Source organism: Ornithodoros turicata, chromosome 9 (assembly GCF_037126465.1).
Source record: "Ornithodoros turicata isolate Travis chromosome 9, ASM3712646v1, whole genome shotgun sequence".
Classification (NCBI taxonomy): Eukaryota; Metazoa; Arthropoda; class Arachnida; order Ixodida; family Argasidae; genus Ornithodoros; species Ornithodoros turicata.
In genome coordinates this window covers 24,594,706-24,620,536 of record NC_088209.1, presented here as the reverse complement: position 1 = coordinate 24,620,536, position 25,831 = coordinate 24,594,706, and the positions used below count along the sequence as shown (strand labels likewise).

At 44.4% G+C, this 25,831-nt stretch overlaps 2 protein-coding genes across 7 annotated transcripts in view; both read right to left on the bottom strand.

Moving 5' to 3' along the window:
- Positions 1-1,030: 1,030 nt before the first annotated feature.
- On the bottom strand, positions 1,031-16,363 carry LOC135368442 (histidine ammonia-lyase-like). Of its 6 annotated transcripts, none has more exons than XM_064601693.1 (19): positions 16,254-16,363; positions 14,320-14,652; positions 10,455-10,521; positions 10,271-10,319; positions 10,113-10,187; positions 6,213-6,285; positions 6,058-6,124; positions 5,959-5,996; positions 5,226-5,351; positions 4,959-5,098; positions 3,933-3,980; positions 3,795-3,846; positions 3,638-3,733; positions 3,465-3,560; positions 2,509-2,648; positions 2,358-2,423; positions 2,117-2,282; positions 1,668-1,911; positions 1,031-1,592 (listed from the first exon to the last, which is right to left on the bottom strand). In XM_064601693.1, the coding sequence occupies exons 2-19, from the start codon at positions 14,558-14,560 to the stop codon at positions 1,382-1,384; spliced, it is 1,995 nt and encodes a 664-aa protein (XP_064457763.1). In that variant the 5' UTR covers positions 14,561-14,652; positions 16,254-16,363; the 3' UTR covers positions 1,031-1,381. The 6 variants fall into 6 exon arrangements, with proteins under 6 accessions (XP_064457763.1, XP_064457768.1, XP_064457764.1 ...); XM_064601698.1 differs by having other exon boundaries at positions 10,292-10,319; XM_064601694.1 differs by having other exon boundaries at positions 16,229-16,327.
- A 5,614-nt stretch (positions 16,364-21,977) lies between these two features.
- The window catches only part of LOC135369440 (RYamide receptor-like), a 46,203-nt gene continuing 42,349 nt past the window's right edge, over positions 21,978-25,831 (bottom strand). Inside the window, exon 6 of the mRNA XM_064603029.1 lies at positions 21,978-22,071. The gene's annotated coding sequence lies outside the window, so the exon portion shown is untranslated. The remainder of the gene's footprint in view (positions 22,072-25,831) is intronic.

Genomic DNA, 25,831 nt, shown 5'->3' with positions numbered 1-25,831 from the left:
GTGCTGCTCATTTTATACTTTCCCTTACACTTACCCTTCTAGTGTCTCTTCCATTCTGTTGACCTTCCTGCCCTTGACCTGTGTAGAAAGTACGTCCGGCTTTGCCTGTTTCATAGGTTTTTGTGTAGCGCTCATATTGGACCTAATTTCCTTTCGCCCGCTTCATATGTAACCCCACGATTAGATCATTCCTTGGAACTGAAACCCATCAGCGGTCATACATCGCAGTATTTGTTCTCTTTCTTCCCACGTGCAGTCGTTGAATGGAATGGTCTTCCACAGCCCCTGGTCACGATCACTGGTCATGTCACCCTCAAACGCTTACTGTCTGCACACTTCGGTGTGTAATCGCTCGCTGCACTCGCGTCTTGTACATTTACCCAAAGGTCTTGTACATGCACCCCAACTTTTCAGGCGTTCTTGTTGATTCACAGTCCCGTTTAATCCCTACTCGCTATGTGTATTCAATATCGTGTGCTAATATCCTATTTTTGAACTCTGTAATGAGAAACCTGGATAACCCTGTAACGGTAACCTTCATGTAACGCCCGTCTGAGGCCCTTGAAGAACGTGCACAAATTTAAAAAATAAATAAATTAGAAGCAATATTCGAAAAACCGAAGATTGTCGCTTGCTCAGGGACAGCGGTCATATGTGCTATCTATGGGGCTGGACGATGTTTCTATTCATTGTTTGATTAACACTGAAATATGCAATTAGAATGCAGTACAATGAGTCGCTTTTAAAAAGATTGTCAGAGCACTTTTCAGTTCCCCTACTGATAACTTCATAAAATCTCCATTAAATGTGACGCATGCCTGGGAGGAATGCCTTGGTTGAATTAGTTTATGATGAGTAGTTTGAACGAATCTCTACCGTGGCGACCGTGGAGGCGTTGAAGACTACATATTTTACATACTACAGCAGTCATTGTGTCTGACCACATTGTCTCCCTCAGTCTCAAGCAAATGTTACATTATGACCATACTGTTTGTGTTGCACTGAATTTCAGTATCAGTCATACACATAATCTGCGTCAAGTCTAACTTTATTCTAAAGACTTTCTTCGTATCTTGTAGCCCTGTGCATGCTCCTCGCTGCACGAGTCCCACCAGACGTACTTCCGTTTGTACGCGATACAGGTCAGACGACGTGACCCCAGGTAGTACCACACAACATACTCCACATGCATGAGAAGTACTTGTTTGCGTTTGCCAGGTAGTTGAAATTAAATGTACTAAAAGATGTACTTGTGTAAAACTGCGTGTAGGATGCGCTGCAACGCCAACATTCAAAGTCTTTCCACGACACAACCGTTCCTTCTCCTCTTTTATGACCTGCGTGAAGAAACAACATCCTGGACACAACCCGCGAACCTGGCTCAGAATTCGTTGTAGTCAACCCTGCGCTTCTTAGCAATGCTCCCAGTACTTATTTCCGAAGTGGTTGGTGAAGGCATTCGTGTCTCCTCTTCCTGCACGAGGAAGAAATGATCCATGTGGGGCTTCACAACGTCCCAGAGTCGAGACTCCTTCAGGAGTTCCGTTGCCGAGTCAATGTCCGGGGCCATTACTCGGTCCTTATCCCAAGGCCTGAGAAAAAATCAAAAATTGAACCTTGTTTACTGGAACCACGGGAAAAAGTTTTTTTTATTAATGTGTTCTTACTTGACCAGCAGTCGCACAAGCTTGTAGACAGCTTCCAGAGGAGCAGTGGTCCTGAGAGGTCTGAGAAACTCAATGGCCTGGCAGGCACAAAGCAACTCTATTGCGATTATGCGTTCCACGTTCTGAACGACTTGTAGTGCCTTCCTGGCTGCAAAGCCACCCATGGATACGTGGTCCTCAGTGCCAGCGCTTGTCGGAATGGAGTCAACGGATGCAGGGTGGCAAAGCACTTTACTTTCAGATACTGTGGGAAGAGAAAAAAATTAAACATTCTCCTGTAAGTTTGCAAGGTGCTCTTTTTCCTTTAGCATGAGGAAAAGGACTGTGTCAATAAAAGTGTGTGTGGGGGGGGGGGGGGGGGGGGTATATGCTTATTAAGAAAAAAAAGAAAGGAAAGGTTAGCCAGGCAATAAAAGGGATTTATGGCTGTGTGTAATATGGACTTGTACCTAGGGAAGCAGCGGTACAGTGAGCTATCATAAAGCCCGAATTCAGACCACCGTCTTGCACAAGAAATGCTGGTAGTTCACTATAGGCTGGGTTGATGAGTCGTTCAATTCGACGTTCACTCATGCTGCCCAATTCATGAACTCCAATTGCCAGGTAGTCCAGGGCCTGTGCAGGATGCATAAAACGTGAGATAAATGTGCCATTTAGCTCTAAATAAGATATGCAATTTATTATCCCTACCTTGGCTGGGTACTCTCCGTGAAAGTTGCCACCAGAAATGATCTCCCCTCTTTCACAAAATACGAGCTGATGATGTGATAAGGATCATATTGATTTGGTTTTGGATCCTGCACAAAATAGTCACTAACAGGAGCAAAAAAAAGAAGGATACAGGATTATCCGTTGCACTGTTCATTTCTGTCGTGATGATTCCTCTGACAAAGTCGATTGTGTCATGGACAATGCCATGAACCTGCGGACAACATCGCAGGGTGTAAGCATCCTGAACTCGATGGCAAAACCGATGGCTCTCTGAGAATAGAGTAAGAAAGCATCATATCTTTAATGTGGAGTATTGTGTTTGCATTACACACTGTTGACACAAATGGTGCAATGTTATAACGTGAAAGAATTAAACTGATGCAGAAGGCTTCAACTATGCCACTGAGAAAAAGGAAATTTGAGATGGCCTGCTTTGTCTTGCTCAATTGCCCAAAGATGTGATTCTTGCTTTCTTAAGAGCCTAACCACGTAAAAACTCGAGTTTTAGCAACAGTTATTTGAAGTGCAAGTTGTGCAAGTCTAACTTGCACTTTGCTTCACTGCTTCACTTGCATTGTTTGTTCAGTGCATCTTGCCAAAAACAACAATATGTAGTATTAGCTCATGTTGCTACTGGCCCCGTCACCCATGCACCCAGCTGTGTAGGTTCAAAAATGTATCTGCACAACATTCCCAAGTGGTATTTTAGAAGAACACATATTACAGTATGATGCTATTATTTAAAATACATTGCCGAGCTGATATTATGCTACATTATAATAATTCAGCAGTATGTACGATATCAGCGTTTTATAATATAATAACATACTGCCAGGGGTGATACTCTGTTTTATTTAGTTGTATTGTTTGCTTTATCTATTGATTACTGTTGTCAATTCTGCACATCAACGTAGGTCTTACACGGGGTTCATTGCCCCTTCATGAAGATTTATGGTGAGGCACATGCCCCTCTTGACATACAGTTTGCTGCCTGTGATGGTGGCACTGTAAAGGAAGCTTTTTACTTTGGTAACTGCAAACCACCCGAGACCACAAATGCAACAAGACATGGTCAAGGTACCTTACCGGCAATCTCGGATGGGAATGTTTCAGAGTGAAGTAGGGCACGCAACCTCTTTGCTACAAGACCTTGACCCCAGTGTGGCCTTATCTTTTGAATATCTGTGGTGCAAGATAGGTCGATAAGGGTTAGAACCATGTCAAAACCATTCCGGGGCATGAAAGTGACCCTGACTTACCGCTTTCAAACGCTCTTGTCGTGCCTTTCAAGACATCAAGGGTCAAAGCAGCTACCACATCTGCCTGTCGACTCAGAACCGTTGCACGTTCAACAGCTGTACAGAAAAGACGCATATCCAATTATCTTAGGAAAAACAGCGTAAACGTTGCGCTCACCTTCAGCGCCAATCGACGTGATGAGCTGTGTTCCGTTCAACAAAGCTAATCCCTAAAGAAGAAGCATGAAAAAGAAAATGCCTGAGAATTTCCACAAATAATGATAGACAACAAGCAGAAGAGGGAAAAAAATTATACCTCTTTCGGTTTAAGTTTGATCGGCCTGAGCTTATGAGATTCCAACACCTACAGTAGGGAACAGACATAGATTAAAACTAAGTATACCACAAAAAAAAAAAAAAAAAAGGCAAATGTAATCTGGTATTTCAAGGTGGACACACCTTGCTGTGGTGAAAACAAAAACATACACGTTCTAATTAGTGAACATAAGCGAATTAAGCCTCATGCTAGTTCTGCTGTATGGAACTGTGATGCACAAAATGCGAAGGTACTAATACTGACAAAATTTGTGATTCATCAATGACGAATCACAATTTCCGTTTGCCTTGGGATGCATCAGCAATCAGACATTTCTCAAAATTCAACATCATCTGTATACAAAAATGTTTCGACATTTTTATAACACAATCCTAGTCCCTTATGCTAGGCATTTCTGAAAATGCAACTTTTTGAGGTAGTCATAATAATAATAATTTGTGGCTTTACTTCGCAAGACAACTGTGAGAGATTGTTCTGACATGAAATGTGATTGGACTCCATTTACAGGGGGCTCTGTTGTCTCCTACATATCTTTATGGAAGACATGTAGAGATATGTAAAAGGAGAGTGGAGTGTGGCCATGCAGAAAAATAGAAAGATTCTGCTTGCTTATTTCGTCATGACGTTGATAATATTTATAGAAGGAATGTTTTTTTAGCTTTTGAGCTATCCATAAGGAGTAGCTACATTCACGTTTCAAGTTAAGGATGTCAAGTTTCAAACCATTAACTTGCAAATATGTAGATGTAATAATTTAGCTGTTATACCCCACATCTTCGTGCATACTATGAGTTCGGCTCTATACGGCTTTCAAAATATGATTCACCTTATGGACGTTCTTTTAACAAAATTGTTTCTAAACTTTCTCCTCTAAGATGAAGAACTCCGTAATCACAGCACGAGGCTGAATGCTCACACAGCTAAACTGTAAACTGAAAAGCACACTACCCCCGTTAAGAAGAAGCACTGATACATCGCCCTGAATGAATGCAGAGTAAAACGTACATATTTTGCTTCTCCCCATCCGGTTTCTGGGCTCCACATCTTTCCCTCTCCAATGAGTCCCAAGGCAAGGTGCGCTAACGGTGCCAGGTCTCCGCTGGCTCCAACAGTTCCTTGTTCAGGAACCCAGGACAGACAAGATGCTACCAAAGAGATTCGCAGAATTGCCGATTCAAACGGGTGATTATAATGGTATACGTATGCATAGCTGTTCGGACAAGTAACTTCGTTACACGATGTAGTGCTGGGGAACTGGATAAGAAACGTTACCGTTGAAGGCATCGACGAGCTGGTTGAGCGCCTCCAGAGAAATACCGCTGTAGCCTTTGGACAGGACGTTGATTCGAAGCGCTAACAGCATCCTGGTCTTTTCGGGGGATAGTGGATTTCCAACACCTGCAAAAGCGAAACTTATAAATGGATTGTATCTTTTTAAATTGGATTTACTGGTACGTATTGGGTTCCCAAGAACCACCGGAATTACAAACAGCTCCCTCTAGAATCTGGGAAAAAGACAACATCTCAATCGTTTGCAATGAAACTTTCTCATCAATATCTATTAATACTACTCAGCACTACATTGCAGAAATATGCTAATGGTAATATGCTTTGGATGATATTTGTGCAGGATGTCTGATTTGTGATTACTCAAACCCCCGGGGTGATTAGGGATTGTCATGTTGTGCTTTTATTCTTCAGAAACTATCGGTCCTTTTAGATAAATGTGCTCATGGTAGACTATTTTGCCCAAGTGACTTTTTATGCTTGTTTTGCCTCTTCAGTTTAGTAATGTGCACACCTGGTCCGGTAGCATGTTTCTACGTCCTACAGAAATTTAATTTATGTATTGGGTTACGCAAGTGGATGTGAAGTTACGAAAGACCCTAGCGCAGTGCAGAAAAGAGAGAGAGAGAGTGACCCAGAGTAAATCTGACAGCATTGGTCATTGGGCAAACAGAAACTCTAGAAAAAAAAGTGAGAATGGTAAAAGCATGGCACATACCTGCAGAGTGCGATCGCACAAGATTTTCCTGAAGCTCCCTACAAAGTAAATTGTGATATTAGTGATGTAAAACAAGCTCCATACTTCAACTGTCCTTACTTCAGGCTCTCGTCCGGAATCACTACCCGTGCAAATTTTCCAAATCCCGTGTTCAGCCCATAAGCGACTGCAATATGCATGGTGGGATAAGGATGAGCATTATACGATACAAACAAGTGTGCGTGCTGAAGGATCAATGATGTGACAGACACTACCTTTATTGTCTTTCAAAATGGCTTCCAGCATGTCTCGAGACTTCTTGACTTTCTCAATGGACTCATTTGACAACTGCAATAAATTCGATTCGATTGGGGTCATGTGCTTGAATGTAATTAGAATTATAATATAATTATTATGTAACTTGAATTATAATTAGCTTTTCTTCCAGTAACTACTGTGATGTCAACATGCGCTGAAATGAATGCGCCTAGTCTTGCTCTCGCTTTTTTTTAAATTCAGTGTTAGCGCCGCGAAGCAACTGTGGCTGTGAGTGGCGTACAGACGTGGACAGATGGAGAGAGGACAGCAGGAAGTAGCGGGAGACAGGGGGGTTAGTATGCGTCCTGGGCCGACTTCAGAGGGAACTGTGCCGACATTCGTCTAGAAAGTCTTCGGAAAACACAGGGAAAACTTCAGACAGCACAGAACCCGCCACCTCCCAGTCTTCAGCACGGCCTTGGCGCGGGATGCCTTAACCCGTTCGGCCATGCCGCTGGTTCCTTGCTCGCATGATACTACTGTCTGGAGATAGGGGCGATACCTGACACATATATTTTTGTGTGAGTCTGCTCTCCTTTCCAGGAGACCTGTTTGTAAAATGACTTGCACATTCACTTGATAATCTGTCGCTGTTATGTTTACAGATATATAGACACTCTGGCTTCTAGATCTCCTGGCTTCAGGAGGTCATTTATAATTTCATCACTTGCTAAAAAACATATACAGGGTTTTTTTTTTATTCAACACAGATTTTTTTTAATATAGCAGTGAGAGCAGCGCTGATGCCAACTTGGCAGGTGGGTTATGCGCAGGGTTGGTTACCGAAAATATTATTGTTTCCGGTTCTGTTTCCGGTAACTGAAAAACTCGGCTTTTCGTTTCCGTTTCTGTTTCCGTTTCCGGACGATTTTCGGTAGCGGTTTCCGTTTCCTTTTAAGAATTTCGTTTCCGTTCCCGAGGTAATTTCGGTACTGGTTTCTGTTTCTCATCCGGAACTCGATCGTATACCGTCTGGCTTTGGCTTTTTCATGTCAGATATTCTAGTTACATAATGGATGCAAAATGACAGCCACACCAAACACAAACACTAAAGACTTCAATGCAAAGTTGGTCACGAATCTTATACACCGCAAGTACATATGCCTCTCTAGGTTGCAGAAATACATGCCTTTAAGTTTCAAAAGTATCCGCTCGTGCGCAAAAATAATACGTCATCCAAAACTTTCGCGTCCATCTTGATGCGCAGTGGGATCAACACGAAAGAAAGTCCCGAAACTAAACGAATGAATGAATGAATGACGACTGGAAGAATAGTGCGGATATATATAATTTTCATATTAACGCGAAAACACTGAAGGAAACGTCCTGCGAATTTGGTTTCCGTTAACGTTACCACTTTTGACGTTGCCGTTTCGGTTTCTGGTAGTGGAAACTAAAACAATTTTGTTTCCGTTTTCATTTTCGTTTCCTGTTGAATTTCGGTATTTACCGTTTCTCGTTTCCGTTTCCGGTACCCAACCCTGTTTATGCGGACAGGCGGATGTCCTGTAGGACAGCGTATGCAACTAATGGACGACTAATCAGCTAAAGTCCATTAATTTATTAATTAGATGTTTTCTAGGAAATGCGAGATAGCAGAATTGAAGCCAGTCATTATTCAAATCCAGCATCGTTATTAAACACCCTGAGAAGCAAATGTACCTTGAGATATAAATTGCAAAATTTCGCTATCCAAGTGAACCGAAACCAGAACTACGCAACACTGGAGCGCAGAGAGAGCGACAGGCGATCCACGTTAGAGGGCCACGTGCCTTGGAGCGATGGAGCTGATTGGCGTAGGCGGTAGTAATCTGTTGGCCAGATAGACCGCTCTCCGACACGGATATAGGGAGAAGGTCGCGTCATTTCTGCGCTCGAAAAGTGTGTAGTTCTGGTATCGGCTCATTTGCATAGCGAAATTTGGCAATTTATAGCTCAGGGTACGTTCGCTTCTCAGTTAATAAGGACGATGGATTTGAGTAATGACTAGGAAATCCCCCCCTCCCCCCCAAAGGACGAAATTATGGGTAAACCACTGGTTATGCGAACGTGAGGTCGTGAGGTTACCAGCTCTTGTGGCTCAGTGGCTCAGCTGGCCATGTCACGTCGAGACTGGGAGTTAACCGGGTTCGAATCCCGGTGGCGGCTGTGCTGTTTTTCCTGGGTTTTCCTTAGACGCTTTCAGACATATGTCGGCACAGTTACCTTAGAAGTCGGTCCAGGACGCACATTCCCCCAGGGCGTTAGTCATGACGTTGCCCACTTCTGTGACGCCGATAACGGCGAACCCTTTCATCGCCACCACCGAGATACCGCTACAAGCAAGTCGCTGCAACTGCCGATACGAACGCAATTATCTGTGCAATGAAATTGCACAGATAATTTCGGATGACAGAAACGTTTTCTTTGTATAAGTGTTTTGTCACGCAAATAATCAAAGCCGCTCGCCTTTTGTTTCTCTTCTTTTTGTTCATTTGTTTGTTTGTACAGACAAAGTCCATTAAACTATATATGAGGGACTGTGGCAGAATGGGTTACACAACGCCTGCGCTGCTTGTAATTTGTTTTATACTGTTGGAACTGGATTGATATGTCAGGCAGACCCTACGATTTACTTTTTTTTTTTCTTCTTCTTCTACACGCTTGGTGCTCGTCGTTCACGCAACCATTTGAAGCCCATTTCAGCAACGTTTAGGCCCGGTTTCACTAACGCCGATTAACATTTGAACCGAGATCAACGGCCGCTTAACTTGAATTTAACGCTTAGCTCTGCGTCGCCAAAGGGGAGTTATTGTCACTGAAACGTTCATCACGTCACCAACTAACGTTTGTAAAAAATAATTGAGTGTAATACCCCTGTCATACGGCAAACCGAATGGCATTCCCAGCGAATGACAATCGCACCGAATGTCATTCGTTTGTCTCACATAGAGCTACACGAAGAAACAAAATGTCATTGATGTCAGTGTCGCAAATGATGTCAGTGTCGATAATTAAGACACCATGGCCGAACATCTGAAGCATTATACAGGTACATTAGTTACATTTGTATTTCTTTTGCTCGAAACTAGCGAAACATTATATTATCTAACAAAATCGTTGCCTTTTCAAAGGCACTTAATTGGCTAAGTACCACAAGCAAAGACAACTAGGAAGCTTATCTGCAGCGCACTTGGCAACATGGGAAGTTGGAACGAGGGTAGTTCTCCGAAAAACAGTGTTTAGTCTTCCTTCCTTGGTGTCAAAAGTTATCAAATTCGTGATAAAATATTGGCGTACAACTCTTCATTCGTCTTCCATTTCTTCGAACGGCCTATCGTTGTTGTTTTTGCCACCTCTCTACTGCGAGGGTACGCTGTCGGTGCGAGAGGAAAAAGTGAATGAGCGCGAATGAGTTCCCCGAACTCATCCGCTGGGCGAATATCATTCGCATGTATTGTCATTTGATTTCACCGTGTAACATGAAACGAATGTCATTCAGTGCGAATATCATTCGTGGGAATGACATTCAATTTGCCGTGTGACAGGGGTATTAACTTCAAGTTTTCGCAACTCTTGATCTCGGCTGAAAGTTAACCAGCGTTGGTAAAACCGGGGCATAGTCACCCGAACTTCTCCTTTGCCACTCTGCTCGGCCCAGTCCTGCACAACCAGGGGGCGGTCACATAGGGCTACACTCTTGCACTTCTTTCACCCCCCCCCCTTTCCCTATTTGAGCTCCCGTCGATGCCGTTCATATTTTACAGAAGAAAGCATCAAAATACATCTTCTATTTCGCCTTCGACTACTAGATATACGTATCATGCACGCATCACATGAAACTTCACACATCGCACTACTTCCTATACGAACGTTACCTGAATCTTGTATTTTCCTTTGCCGAGTTCAAGCAGATCATCCGGCGTCATGTTGTTCCCGTCGAGTACCATAACCTAAGGTAAAACAAGTAATGTTGCCAAAAGATGACATACTTTGTAATTTCACACGCCTGACAGGAATACCGTGGCTACTCTACCAGATTATCGGTCGTTTTTACCTGTGTTGGAGCCTTGAACTTCCCAGGACTATTTTACTGCTGTCAAGGTGTCAAACTTTTGTTCACAAAACTATACAACAGAACACCACCAGAAATGCGAGTGTCAGAAAACAATTTAGGACAGAATCAGAAATGAAAATTTATAGGACAGATGGAAGGATACACTTGTTCCGGAATGTACGTAATCTCTGCCGGGCCTGTAACTGGCGAAGGCTTGTCCGTTTCCAGTACTTGTAACAGAATAGAATGTATGCGTCATTAATTAAATCTTCCATTGTACGTCATTCACAATTCAGTGTCTATTTTTACGAGCACAAGTTGTCCAAAAGGTGGCCAGTTTGGGAAAAAATGCTTCCATTGCTATAGGGCGTTAGGTATTTACCGATAAGTGGCAATAAATCTACGGCAGTAAACTTTTTTTTTCGCACTCAGTGAAGAAAGGGAAACGAACAATACACTGATGATCATAGGAATCAGCAGTTTGAATAAATTTGATTTCCCGTCACGCTTTGTTAAACGTTTCCAATGTCAGCGCCCAGGTCAGAGCCCAGAATATGAACCCTGGAATTTATGTGGGAAGGGTATACGAGAAAGAATGAAAACTAGGACAAGGGCTACAGTAGCCTCCAGAAAGATAATTCTGTATATATATATATATATATATATATATATATATATAAAAAGAGCCCTGGTGTTTAGTGCTATTTCCTGTCTTGTCTGTACTCTAGTCTGTACTATCCGGAAGTTCTGGACCGGTTGGTGTCCATTCAGGGCTCTACATCGATGTTATATAAGAGAAACGAAAGCATTGTGGGAGGCGGCGCAGGCCCGGTATAGTGACTGGAGTCACTGGGTAGTACGTGGTAGTACTACCGCTACACGTGCTGGGTTAGTACGTGGGGCGTCCCATATGTTATCACTTATCAGCTTGACCCAGAAGGAGGTGGCTGAGGTGAGTGAACAAAAGTTATCTTTTCAACGTACGAGTAGATCCACGCAAACGTCCACGCACGCTTCGCCCAACCAAATAATCAGAAGTTTGGTCCTCCAAAAAGTGGGTCATGGTGTGCATGATGTCATCATCACTGGTAAAGTGGACACCAGATAGTTTCCTTGCGGTAATGGTGGATGGTTAACCACAGAAAAGCCGCAGGTGTGGGTGGTAGCCGTCGCCTCAGCAGCAACACCTGGGTGCAGGGCTCCCTTCCAGAGCATAACGCGTGCTTTGATGGCATCCTGCAAGCGATCAGTCACGGTTATGTAGTAGCCTCCGGAGATGGTCTGCTCTTGCTTGAGGTTATCGATGAGCAGCATGTCCTCCGAATCCGGCAGAAAACCGTGGCCATCATTTTGCCTGCTGATTGTACAGACCGAGTCTTCTTCGGTGAAGGGGATCAGGTTCGTTTAAACCATTTGGACAGGACTTTGCTCTCGTGCTAGAAGTGGTCGACCCGATTTCGACAGTCACAAACCTGAGCACTGAATTCCGCGGGACCTGCCTTGGACAACTGGAGATTATCCCTGGATGTGGTGTGGGGGGCGTGCGTTTCTGATCAGGCTTGAGCAGTCTTGGGACCCATTTACAGAGACCTTGTGAATATCAAGATTATCGAGTCAAGATGCGCTGAACTGTGCTTCCAGATATGCCTGTGACCTGAGCGACGTTTCGGTTGTCGACTCGGTGATCTGACCATTCCATGATTCCATGTCCTCATCACGCATACGGTGGATGTCTTCATATGAGGTCACTTACGCAGGCCTGCTTACCCAGGATGGGGTGCGTCATTGAGGCTGTGCCGTCCTCGCTAGAATTGCGCGGCCCGTTTCTTGACCGTGCTGTAAGATGGGGCATCCTGTCCTGTCAACCTGGTGGATGGCCTCCCGGGACTAACATTCGATGATCGTACGTGCGTTCACTTTCTCGGGTGCAAGAATTCGGGTTCAAATTCGGGTGCAAGAATGCTAACAGTGGCTTGCGCTTCCAGTGGCAGCGCTCAACCTGCTTTCAATATCAGCATCTAGTATTGGGCGGAAAATGAATTGGGTTCACGCAGGTAATAGGCGGGTAATTGGGAAGTAATTGGGGGCGCACATACGAAAGGTGGCGTTCTGTCGGGCTGCGACAGGGCTGGAGGATTGCGGGGGGGGGGGGGGGGAGACCGGCCCCCAAAATATTAGTTTGAACACTGGATTTCCCCTCACCCCTCCCACACTACACGCTTCGAGGAATACCCCTCCCTCCAAAAAAATTGAGGGTGGGTCCGCCCCTGGTACAGGTAGCAAAAAGACCACGCGGCGTGTAGTATCGCATAAATTTGAGTGTTCTATAGCAGCAACTCATGTATTCTTCAAATTCGCTTAATTTCGTGCGTTAAATTTGCGCTGTAGCTGCCGGCTGCTCGTGCTAGAAGAGTTAGTGTTCACTTCAGACATTAACGTTTAAGATATAATCACAGAAACCTGTCTGTTCCCTACGAGCAAAATAAGAGCCGACTTTTCACAGCGAATCTTCGCAAAATTAGACACCGAGAGCCAGAGACACCAACTACAACATAATACCCTTGCAGAGTGGAAACGCTATGGATGCGAACTCTCCCTTGTGCATGAGCTCTATACAATTAAGGCAACTTCCTACAACACAGCTACCTCATAGAATTATACCCCTGTAACACGGGCATATTCAAATGATCATTCAAACCAATGGCCATTGAACACGTGTGCACATTGAACACGTGCCGCCAACCGTACAACTTGTCAACCTGTCAGGGCTGAGAAGCTGACACGCTATGCGCTAGGTGGCTCTACGCTCATGTTCAATGCAGGGCACAGGGGTGACACAAACCCGCCATTGTTGTAGCTATCACCCTCAAGCGGGTGCTTTTCGCAAAACTGCCATCTTGTCCTGGTCACACGTCATAGGAAACGTCATTTTGAGGTCATGTGACGTTTTAGCGCTTGCCGACATATTCCGATCGGCATAAAGCCAAGAGATGAACGTATTTTGCCAGTGTAAATTATACGGTGCTTCTTCTGCGACATGGTAGCCCATTTCTCCTCAGTTTAAGTATATCGCATCGGCTCAGTGTGTCCTACTGCCGGGTCGTTATCGCATCTTTGGAAGTGGTCAACAGTACGAGGCCTCATGTACAAAACTGCACGTTTAATGCGGGATTATCGGATGAAAATAATTACAGATGTCGAAAGACGCCAGAAACGGTGCACAGAAACAGTAAACGCCTTGTTTACAAACAATTTTGCAGCCGATCACGGGCGCGGCCATCTTTAAGGTCACGTGTGTGTTGACGTTTGCTGTGACGTGCGACCAGGACCTGTCCAGAATGCATTGCGTTCGGCGAGCACGCTTTCGTCTATGGAGCAATACATTGGATGCCACCCCTCTATGCATGGTGCCTGAATACTAGCTCCCTCTGTGTAGGGTGAAGACAATCGTGTCGTCTGCTACGAATTTCCGCCATCTTGACGCCCACGCACAGCTCGCGATGCTCTCACAAAAGTGTAGCTATACGCTTATCTACATACTACATTTTGGAGTTGAGTAAATACATAGCAGAAGAGGTGCAGCATGAGTCGTCGTTGTCGGTTCTTGTCCCCGTGTTCGTTCTGTCTAGTTCCCCCCTTCGTTGCTCCTTAGACTCAAGGAGATGTTTCCGTTCAATCGCATACACCAGCTCGCTTTGTCTCCTCTACTTATGTTCAAGGTTTGAAAAAGTGGGCGAAATCAGAACACAGCGTGCATGCATGGTGAGGTTGGGCTCAAAATGGTGGCTTGGCGGCGTTCGCTTCTGCAAAGGTTGTCCCCACCCTACACAGAGGGAGCTACTATTCAGGTACTCTAGTTCAATGGCCATTGATTTAAATGAACAAACATTATTTGAACAACATAAATTAAAACAATGAAACAACTTTGACAAATGAAAAAAGAGAAAATTGAAAAATGAACAAACAATCTTTGAACAAAAATCAATCAATTGGTGTCACAGGGAAGCTCTGCCACGTCCGGTTCTTACCTACAGATACGAAGTCGTTGTCATCGAGGACGTTCTTAAGAACGTCGTCCCCGTCCAAGATGGCACCGCCACGCGTCTTACGGATTTCGAAGATAGTTTCAACGCGGCCGTCCATGTAAGAAACGGGCTTAAGCTTCATGTAGCGTCGTAGCGCTTCTTCGCCAAGCCAATACACAGTCTGCTTTCCGTCTCGGCATGGCACAGCCAGCCATTCGCCGCGGATCCGCACCGACACCTTCATCGCTCCTGGCGAGACGCCGAGAATGCAGCTTCAGAGATTGATGAGAAGTCCACGTAATAAAGAAGATCAAAATTCGAAGGCGTAGGTGTGAGCTGCGGTGAAAGATATTAACGTCAGTCAAACGCCTGCACGTGCATTTCACGCCTCAAAACACATAGGTAGTCGTCTTTGTGCCTTAGAATAATGCTGTGATTTATGAAGCAGACACAAGAAGCAACTAGCCTACACAAATACGAAAAAGAAAGAAAACATGAAGCAGGCGGCGATAGCACCTTTCTTCGTTCATCGAAATATTTTCCAGCCAAAATGCAGATCCAATTACAATGAATGAAAAGCAATGATTATAAAGCTTACAATATAGTAGTTTCAATCACAAAAAATCTACAAATTTTTTAGCTCACTTATCCGGGCTTGGTTGCGAAGGGGTGTTCGCAGCGCCAGAAAATGGATTAATTTTTCGTTGAACGCCGCGCGAATCGGCTTTGCCGGCCCTTTTCAGAGCCCTCGTTTCGCTTTTTCTTGGCACCAGTCACCCACACGAGCTTTCTATCGGGACAGAAGTCGCTGGAGGAGAGCGACGAGAAGAGCACGCGCCCCGAAGATGTCGCGGAAGAAATGCAAACGTGCTTCTAGCAGACGACACGAGCAGACAAGCAACAAGGAATATTCTGTGGCGAGCGGACACAATTTTCCCGAGGCGGTATGGTATACCGTGAAGAGACGTGACGTGTGGGTCAGATGGTTACGTGCAGTCAAGTGTGACGTTGCCCTTTCCGCCACACACGTCTCCGCCGGCATCTCGTCTGATAAAGCCGCTCGTGTCGTGACGAGTACGACTTGTCGTCATTGGAGAAGAGCACAAGCGGGGCCATTATCAACGACATGCTATTGGCTATGTGGCGCACCCTACGTCATAAGACGTCATAAGTACTCCAATGGTTTACACGTTGCCGAGCTCACGCGGCGCCACAGAGCAAATGCGTTTCGTTTTTCTTTCTGCAACTTCAACTTCATATATTCAAGAAATGAAAACGGCCATCTGCCATGTGTATGTCACATTCCTGTCCACTTACAGTATCAAAAAAAATCAGATTACAAAATGTAGTTCATGAGATAGTCAAATTTTGCGCATGTTTACAATCATTAAATCTTTCCATTGGAACAGGCTGTGTAAGAATGCGTGTGTGGTAGGCGAGCTAAGTTCTGTAATCGACGCAAACGTTATTGAGCCTAAACAGCGCCAACTGCTGAGCTATCTCAGTACACTGCGCCATGCCCCAGGTGACGTTTACCCTCATGCATATACCACTTGCCAGATATCTTCTTTTCTCCGTCCTGCGCGCAGGATAGGAAACGCCAAAAATATCAAAATTCCAAATTTTGCGTATTTTTTCGAAATTTTCCCACCCAACGATCATGGATGGAGTAGATTTTAAATACTAATATTCACGTTCTACATAGCCACCACCGATGTCCCACCTGGAGAATATTTTCCTAACTGCATTCGGCATGACGCATTTCGTAACACCATAACCCGACACATTCGCCAACCTGGAACAACCATGGTGCGGAAACAGTGCAGGACTGGTGACCTTGTCCGCTTTTGCATAGCCTAGTATGTAAAACTCGCTGTCACTCTTGTATACGTCACGTGAATCACAGACGAACCTTGTTCACGCGCAAGGCTACTCACGGTTTCCCTCGAGGTACACGTTGCCGATGCTCCGATACTCCCTCCGGGGCGAGTACTTAGACACACTCCATGGGCGTGCTGCCGTTTACACAAGTCTGAGGACACCGAGATCCTACGTAACCTTTTTTCAGCCAATAAGAAGCAGATAATACAGATAGAGCGCACCGTGATTCGCTACCTAGGGGCTAGGAGTTCCGCGACAACACTTCTGGGCAGACCGTATAAAATAAATAAAAAAAAATTGGCAGGATAATTCGGTGGGACGCAGTCTAGCGCCTAATCTCGTCTCTCCTCAACTGTCTCGGGTCGAAAGGGCGATAGATAATCCCTTCGACCTTCTCGCCTGCGCTTCGGACAGTGTTTTTCTCGACTGATGCGAGTGGAGGCGGCGTGGTATACAGTGTTAGCTGGCCAGATGCCTATACGTTCTCCGTGCAATCCCGTCCAATCATCATCATCATTATCATAATCAAATAAAGCTGTTGTTGCCCCTCCACCACACAAACACGCTAAACAGGAAAACATCGCGAAGGACGAAAGCTTATGCATGACTGGTACACTATACAGCTACGCAATGTGCTGTCTGGGTGTTTTCCCCCGCGTTTTACGAAGTTGCTCCGAGAAAATTTTCTGCAGTTCCTCGTGAAGTCGTCCCAGGACACACGATCACCCGGAGCAGCACGCCGCAGCGTGGCAGGCAGATCGCTCCCCATCCCCCACAAAAAAAAATAAATATAAAAAAAGTGAAAAAGAGATGCCGAAGGAGAGATTACAGCATCATTATTCGATGATTTTATTACACATTCAGTGATGACCCTGTCACTGGCAATGATGCTAGTTTAGCTACACACATCATGGGGGGCACGAGGCTGACTTTGTTAGTTCTCGGTCTATACCGCATCGGTTGTGTAGAACTGGGTATGAAGAATATGTATGGGGGCGTTCTGAGATGTAAGGTTTGTAATGTCTATTTGTAATGCGATAGTGATCTGTAGGAACGCGTGTCGAACACGCGTGTGTGTGATATTACTGAATTCGAGAAAGTTAACTTGGGCCTTAAACTCTCATAGTATTCATGTTGAAATGGCATGGCGTTATGCATCAGTGCATCCTTCCCGCTTTGTTCCCAGGGCTTTTTTTTTTCCCTGGAATAAACGTATACAAGTTGAACTTATACAATCACGCGTGGCTCTGACTGTGCAAACATATGCAGTTACAAGGTTACAAATTATTTTCATTATTCCCGATTCTTAGGTGTAGTGGATGCATGGATATATTAAACGGGTATTTCAATGGTGCTCACGACATTGATGAGCCATTATTATTTCTTTTATTTAGCAATACTGTGAGCCCTGTCGAGCCGTAACAGGAGATAATAATTATATATACGGGTATATTCCCTGCGCGTGGCTGAAGCGTCCCAAGTAAGACGAAACGGCCGTCCTCGGCTGGTCGTTCACGATCAACTTGTAAACATATTCTCCACGTGCAGCCATATATATACTCGAATATGTAGATATTATTCTACGGAATATACGTATATGCATGCAATACAAGTACCACAAGTTCACATCACGTCTTATAGCGCTTTCGAAGATGAAGGAACACTACATTAACAAGTCGACAACTAGGCCGGTCCGTTCCTCCATACAAAAATTATAATTTAAAAGCGTTTATTCTTCTCTGGAAGGGTTTTAACGTGCAATGATATTCCCTGTAATTGTGAATGCCATATAAAATTCTGCGCGAATGCCCAACTGAACATGATAAATATTACAAAACATTTTAAACCTAGCGATCTTTCTATGTTTCTCAAATGCATCTTCCGCTTTACGTCTTAATTAAGTCACTGATACCTGCTTATTGTACGCAGAAAATATGATTCTCGAACCCCAGTCTGTGTCTTTTCAATTTTACCAATGTAAACCTTTTACCTCCGTACCTCGCTAAATTAATACTTCGAGACATACGTTCTTTTCTTACAAAAGAACAACTGTCTTTTGTTGAAAGAAAATACAGTGAACCTGTAATTTTTCCTGGGATTCGTACGCCCACGGTCCTTGTTTGAAGCCATGTTAGGTCCTTCAACATTACACGAGATAAATTCCACATCGGGGGAACACGCTAGAATTGCCGGCAACGACATGAGTAATTGCGATCATCGCCGCTGTCGTGCCGCACTTGAGCACTGATAACGTCACCATCGGGTGAGCCGAGAACATTCATCGTATTGGGAACGGATAAGGGTGGCTTGAAAATTTCTCTGAACCGCAAACATTGATGACGTCGTGAAGAACCTGGCTCGATTGCAGGTGACAGGCGGAACGCGTGTAGACGTAATGATTTGACAAGCCGCATGGTCTGGCAAAGCGTGGGATTAACGATTTGTTTTTGAGTCTTGTACGCATTTAATCTTTCTGCTTCACTAATGCTTATTTTGCGCGTTGACTGGCGTTACGCTCTGACTGTTCTGCGCGCCGCCTGGAGAAGCGCACGTCCCCTCTAATACGGGTCGTATGATCCTTTATTAAAGACCACGTTCGAACAGTGAATATCAATGCAGCGTGAAACAATAACATGACTTGTATTTTCATCGAAAAATTGGTTATTTATGCAACAGGAAGCAAGCAGACTTCGTTCACGGTCTACTTGTGCGATTTTCTGTCGATCCGCGCAAAGTTTCTTGCATGCTAACAGCTGAGCGACATGCTCAGCGCTGCCCGCTCTTGTACGTTTTATGCGCATGGATGTACACGTGTACGAATAATACGGCTTAAGGACGAGTAACATCATGGTTCAACTTAATAGGCATCACTAGAAAATTGTAAATCATTAGTAAAGAGACAGTATAGCGAAAAAAAAAACAACAAAAAAAAAACACAGATTATAATTTTTGTCATACATCAGCGTCATGTCAAAGGGTAGAAGCATCCGCTCGTTGCTGGTAACCAAGGTCGTGCAGAAGCCTGGGAGGTGGTGGGTTCGAATCCTACCACCGGCTGTGCTGCCTCAGGTTTTCCGGCAGACTTTGCAGACGAATGTCGGCACAATTCTTCCGAAGTCAGCCCAAGACGTATACTAACTCCACTGTCTCCCACTCCTTCCTGCTATCCTCTCTCTATGTGACCACGTCTGTACACCGATGAGAGTCACAGTTGCTTCGCGGCGCTAGCACATAATTCTTTATATAAATGTCGTGTTATACATCAAGACTTACCACGCAGAATATAAACACCCTCAGTGGAGAATATGCGCTTCCAGGACTTTAAAAAAATACAAAAATACTGCAAAACGTCAAAGTTTTATAGTTTCGGATTCTCCAGGAGTAGGTGACGTCACCCTCGAGACCTGGGGTCAGTCTCCTGGCAACAGCGTGGGCACTTTTCCGGTCTGCGCTCTCCGCCCCACGTTGGATAGCTTCCAAGTGTGTATAGATGGCGCTTGCTAGCGCACCATGTAAGAACGACGACGATGAATAAAGGTTGTTGGCTGGCAGCGAACGTGCACGGATGTTCTAGAATATTCGGCTCTGGCACTGTGGACAGAGATCTAGGCTCCAGGACATCACATTTTGGCGACGAGGATGGGATTGGAATTGGATTGGACGTGGGTTGGAATTTTATGGTGCATAAGGGACAGTGGCCGTGCTTTACGTGCACTTGCTGCACATTGTACTCTGAAGTAGCTGTGATTGAAGAGAGAAAAAGAACAGCGTAACATCGGCACGAACAAATGCAATGTCGTCTTTCCACCACTCCAGACGACGCTCCAGAAAAGAAAGTGTTAGTGAAAGGATGGAATGATATCACGTATCTACAGCCACTCGACGTCCGTTAACAATCAAACCAGCAATAAAATAAGTCAAGAACCCACACGAAGGAGAACTGAGAATTGTGCAGCGACAGGTGCAGATATAAAGATAATGCATGTCGAAGATATCCTTTGGGTCTCGTCTCGTCCTTTTGTGTCTGTCCTTTGTGCATACCTCCCGAGACTCAGGGAAATGTTACTCTACAAACTTCCTTGCACTTGCCTCTACGCCCGTCATGCGGAGACGTAGGTTCGGTGTTTCAGTTGTCCGATCTGCTTCCAGCTGTAGCATGCGATAGAATGGTGGCGAGTATAATCTGCATGTCACGTACGGGCTTGCAGTTGATGTGCCGCGAAGTAATTGGACGGATAGACAAAGGAGACTTCTTTGTTTCTCTCGTGAAAGTGAATAGAACTGTATTGTGACTTTGCGAGAAAAGAAAAACAGGGAGACATCTGCCATGGAGGCTAGCTTAGCGGGAGCTTACAAAAGGACGCCACCAGAGACAAGGAGATGGACGACCATATAGAACATTCTCATTACATAGCACGAGCTTAATGGACACCAACCCAAGGGGTGTATTCCCCACCCACTACACAGGGTGCGTTTTATACAGGGGGTAGCAAACTCTTCAGCAGGGATGGATCTAGAGGGGGGACAGGTTGTCCTGACCCCACCTCAATTTCTGTCTACATATAGTGTTTAACTGACGTAGATTGTGTATCTTCCATGCTGGCCAAGGCTGGACCCCCCTCTCAGAAAAATCCTGGATCCGCCCCTGCACTTCAGTGGCACACTTATACCATGGCGCCAAACGGGACCATGAGTACATCTCTGGTGTAAGCACTGCGCTATCTGCAAGACGTAGACGCGCGCACGCACGCACAGAGACAGAGAGAGAGACGGAGGCCGAAAGAGGCTGCTTGACGTGCACACACCGTGTATGACACGAGCGACAACCGGACGGAATATTCCACTGGAATAAAAAGCAAAACACTGCTCACGAGGCAGAATTTCCGCCGCGTGCTATGTTGAGGTGCACGGTGCCTGGATATTGGGAGTGCTGTATACTTCGAACTTAGCAGACGACAGAGTTTAGGCGACATCTTCGCAGACGACATCATTTCCTGTCGTCTGCTACGGGATATTTTGTGGCTGTGCCACAGAATATTGCCCACGGTTAGCACTGCATGGAGAGACATGAGGTTCAGCGCTCGCGTTTACGTGGCAGCAGAAAGCTATGACGTTCTTCGCATCTTTTAGTCCTGGGGAATGCCGCGTGGGTGCGCGGACACGGCCGTATACACTGATAGGATCAGTACGCTGAGCTGCTAGGTGACACGTGTGTCGAGATAGAGACCATGCGACGTAAACAGTGACGGTTTTGACCTCTGTACCACATATATGATGTACACATAAGAGACATGCCATAAATGAATAAATATAACCACGCATTCTCCAAAAAATACTGACTTCAGGCAACTGAATCGGAAATCTAATCTAACTACGTCAATCTAAACTTTCTCATTCTGATCAGTGTATTTTTTCAGTGCACCGCAAAAGAAAACAGAAGCCTGATGAGCACAACACCTCCATGAAAGCCTGACCATGTGGGCTACATGAAATACAGGAACGTACACAATGAAGTTCACACCAGAACCAGCAAAACACCAAAGCTTTCAGCTTCGTTTTGTATGTTCGTATATTTCGTGTAGCTCATGCTCAGGCTTGTTTCATCATGGATTTCGTCCACCAGCTAGACTGCGCTTACGCTGTTTTATCAGAGCATAACACCCCCACGTTTTTCTTTCTCTTTTTTACTGTCTAGCTAACGGTACGTAACAGCCTGGAAATTGTGTAACTTTATCATTTAATTCACTTAATAATTCAATTTAACAATTTAATTAATAACTTTAATCATAATAATTCGGAATTGTGATACAGAAATGCTGTAAGTACCTCTTTGATCCTGCGCAGGGCAGCGTATCTGTGCCTGTAAAGCAGAATCTGGAACAGAAAACGAGCGTCTCACAGCTGTTGTGTAGCTTTTTGATTGCAAGTAGGGTTCTTCATTATCAGGTAAAACGTGAATTCACCAAATCGCAATTCGCCCGTGGTACTCGGGTCCTTCGTGCACGCTATCCTATATATGTCGTCTTGGACACTGCTCAAGATCGTGCAAGCCGCTTTGCCGCTGCAGTAATAACTATAGTACATTTATCCCTGCGGAGGGCATCAATTATGACCTCGCGACGTCATAGTTAATGGTACGGGTGATGTCTACAATTAACGGTCCCACGAAGGTGCGCAACAAAAACAACAACTACTACTACATGAATGACGATGAGATGAGGCGCAACAACATGTGTCCGCGTGACGTGTAAGAATTAAGGCAACACAGGCAGAATGCGTGGAATGAGTGCCAACGAGGCGACGGTCAGCAAGTGGACGCGATATGCCCAGAAGATGATAAGAAATGCAGATTATCTCGTAGAAATGCGGGGCCATCGGACCGATACGCCACGCGCAGAAAAAATATAAAAATAAAATACATGTGCAATCTCTATAAGTTGTTTGTTGTTGTATCAAGTACGTCAGATAAAAGCGACACACTAGATGGGATGTCTGAAGAGCCCCCACCATTGTCGGCTCCCTTTGTGCTGTCGCTGAGAGAAAGAAAGGAGAAAATGCCGGTAAAATTATGTCGACAATCGACGAGCTTCAGTAATATACAGGGTGTTTCTTATGTTGATAGATTTTCTATACAAGAGCTATGAGAGCAGCATTGGACCTTTTTCCGAAGATCTATCAGCGTAAATGTTATATAGTAATCTAATTTAACATCACCCCCCCCCCCCCGTAAACATCTCACCACCTTTTCTTAATGCAGTTGGACCAATTGGAGCAGTTAAGAAGTATATAGGTGGATTATCGTGACCAGTATTACATAGTACGCTTTCCGTATTCCACTTGAACGTCCTCGTTACTGGTAGCTATGGGATAATAAGCGAGTAATAAAAGTGAACAATAAAATAGTTCGTGAGCGCATTGTGCAATAGTCGCCAGTCTATTTTATTTGTACTTGTTTTTGTGTGGGAGAGATTTACTAGACGGATTTCACATTGTACTATACAACAAGCACAACACACACATAACATACACAACTTGTTTTAGTGCCAAAGAAAATCTTGACCAGATCTTGGCCAGACCGACCAGATCAGATCTTGACCAAGGCCACAGGGTAAGACACTACAACGCCAGATTGAAAACAACGCGCCTAATGTGACACTCGTATAAAAGTTCTTTTTTTTTTTTTAATGCACTCTCGACATAAGATATATTGATGAAATGTTATAAAGGTATTTAAAATGCGTGGAACATTATAAGCCATGATGTTGATGTTGGCAAAAAAAGGTAACATTTGCTTTCCATATTCAGTTCTGAGTGTCGGGTTATTCCAATTGAATTCATGTCGTATATGATATGTTGTGGTATGCCTATTTACATTTGCTAAGTATTGAGCATAAGAAACACACCACTTGTACTAGCCCTGACATATAGTACAAGTGCGAATAGAAAGGACCACTGTAGATCTGCAACTTGACAGCTTTGGTAATGTTAATCGGCAAGTGAGCATCAGTCATGCATGCACGACGCGAGATGACGTATTACATAAGTACTAGGCACTTTCAAGTCTACGTAAGTACTGTACATGACACAATTTTCACATTGTGTACAAGATCAATCACTGAGCTCCCAACGTAGAGTTCCCATTCCATAACAACCTTTTTATTTCTAGAGTGAAATATTATAGCTTTGGTTTTACTTGCGTTGATCTTTAGAACGTTGTTGGACCATTCCTCAAGATTAACTGGAAGAGAATTAGCACTAGTAAAAGTTCAATAGAGTGTGAGGTGATGAAATAAGTATGCGTGTGTCATAAGCATAATTATGAATTTTGCCTTTAATCTACGTCTACTATATAGTTAATATACAGCGTGTTTACTTATACCTGTTGACAGACTTTTTAAACAGCTATGGAAGCTACGTTGATGTCATTTTCACAGGTGCGTTATGCGGCCATACGGACGTCCTGCGTACGACCTGCGGACGTCGGAAAGCGTACGTGCGCTTCAGAGGATCGGAGGTAGAACCCCCTGATATTTTACCCCCTCTCTCCCATGAGGTCTATGAGGTTCGTCATCTCTGTAATGGAAGGAAACGTCAATAAAGGCATAAATATATAAATAAATAAAGGCAAATAAATAATAAAGAAAATAAAGGCCGACAACGGCGAGCCCATTCACTACCACCACCACCATCTGTTTTAAGAGTGATTGTTGTAGTTCCCTGAAGTTAATGGGATACTTTTGATCGATTTGATTGATTGATTGATTAAATAAATAAATATTGACTTTTGTTGCGAGACGCCGTTGAACTTCATTCATCCTACGCTCTAAAAACAGAGCTTCACCGCGAAGCACGCTCCTAACCAACTATAACCCCAAATGACAACGTTCTCTGTCTTGATTTGAATTTGATTGAAGAGAATAAACAGAACAAGAGAACAAAACAGAACAAAAACGAACTCCACCACTTTCTGCATAAAAAAGGGAAAGAAAGAAAGAGAACAATATTACTACAAGTTATAGAAGCGGCGTTTCCTGCGTTCTGTTTGCTACCCAATGTCCATTGCCGCCTTTAGTCTTTCCACTAGTTTTAGTAGATTTAGTAGTAGTAGAGTTCCTAAAGATTAGGAAGTTTTTGTAGATCTGAAGGCGTACACACGATAGCCCTTTCGGAAACACGACGGGCCAATCAGATACCTTCGAAGTGGTTGACATCGTGTTACCTTTTATTTGACAGCTCCCTTTATCACGCCGTTTTCGTAGAGGGTTTCCGGGATACGAAGACGTACCCTATGTCTTTCGAAACCACATATTACGTATCCGGAAAAACAGTGACGAAATCAGTTATGACACCTGCCGTGTCCCATCTACCAGCGGAGCATAACATGCACGAGCCGATGTCGAGGCCACGCGACCCAGTAAATTGCCCGGTCTCCACTATAAAGATGATCGTTGTTTACGGTCACTTTCATAAACAGTGGCCATAAAGATAAGCCAAACTGGAAGGAGCCAGACTAAATGATGGGCAATTTGTTAGACTAGTGCGCTCAATGAATGACTCCTCGTTAACGGAGTACAACACACCATGGTCTAGACGTCGAAGGTGGATTTAGTACGCTCCATTTCCGTCACTACGTTTTAACAGTTTTGCACGTCTTGTTAAAAGTTGTCCGTGAAACAAAGAACCTCAACGGAAACAAACAAACAACAAGTACATGATGATGATGATGATTTTGTGGAATCTGTCAAACTCTGAGTTCTGCGTGTCGAGTTGTCGTCGTAAGGTCGCGTGCATGCCGCCATGGAAACTGTTCTACAACTCGTCTATCAGTAGGAACCAACCAGTTCGGTATACCACATAACCGCATGAACCACCAGTTCAGCTTAGCCAAAATTCTCGGGACATGGTCGGAAGCCTCACATCATATACCACGCCTACGAGTTGTTGCTGAGTTCCTCTCCAGCACTCGACTAATGGACGAACAGTAATTGGACTCTTTTCCATCATCATCCCTTTCTCATCCCTTCTGCAAGAGCAATGAGGCAGTGCACCGCCATGACTGGTGACCTAAGTGCTGCTCGGTACACTCTTAAAAATGAACTTCACCGCATAGCACGCTCCTAGCCAACCATAATCT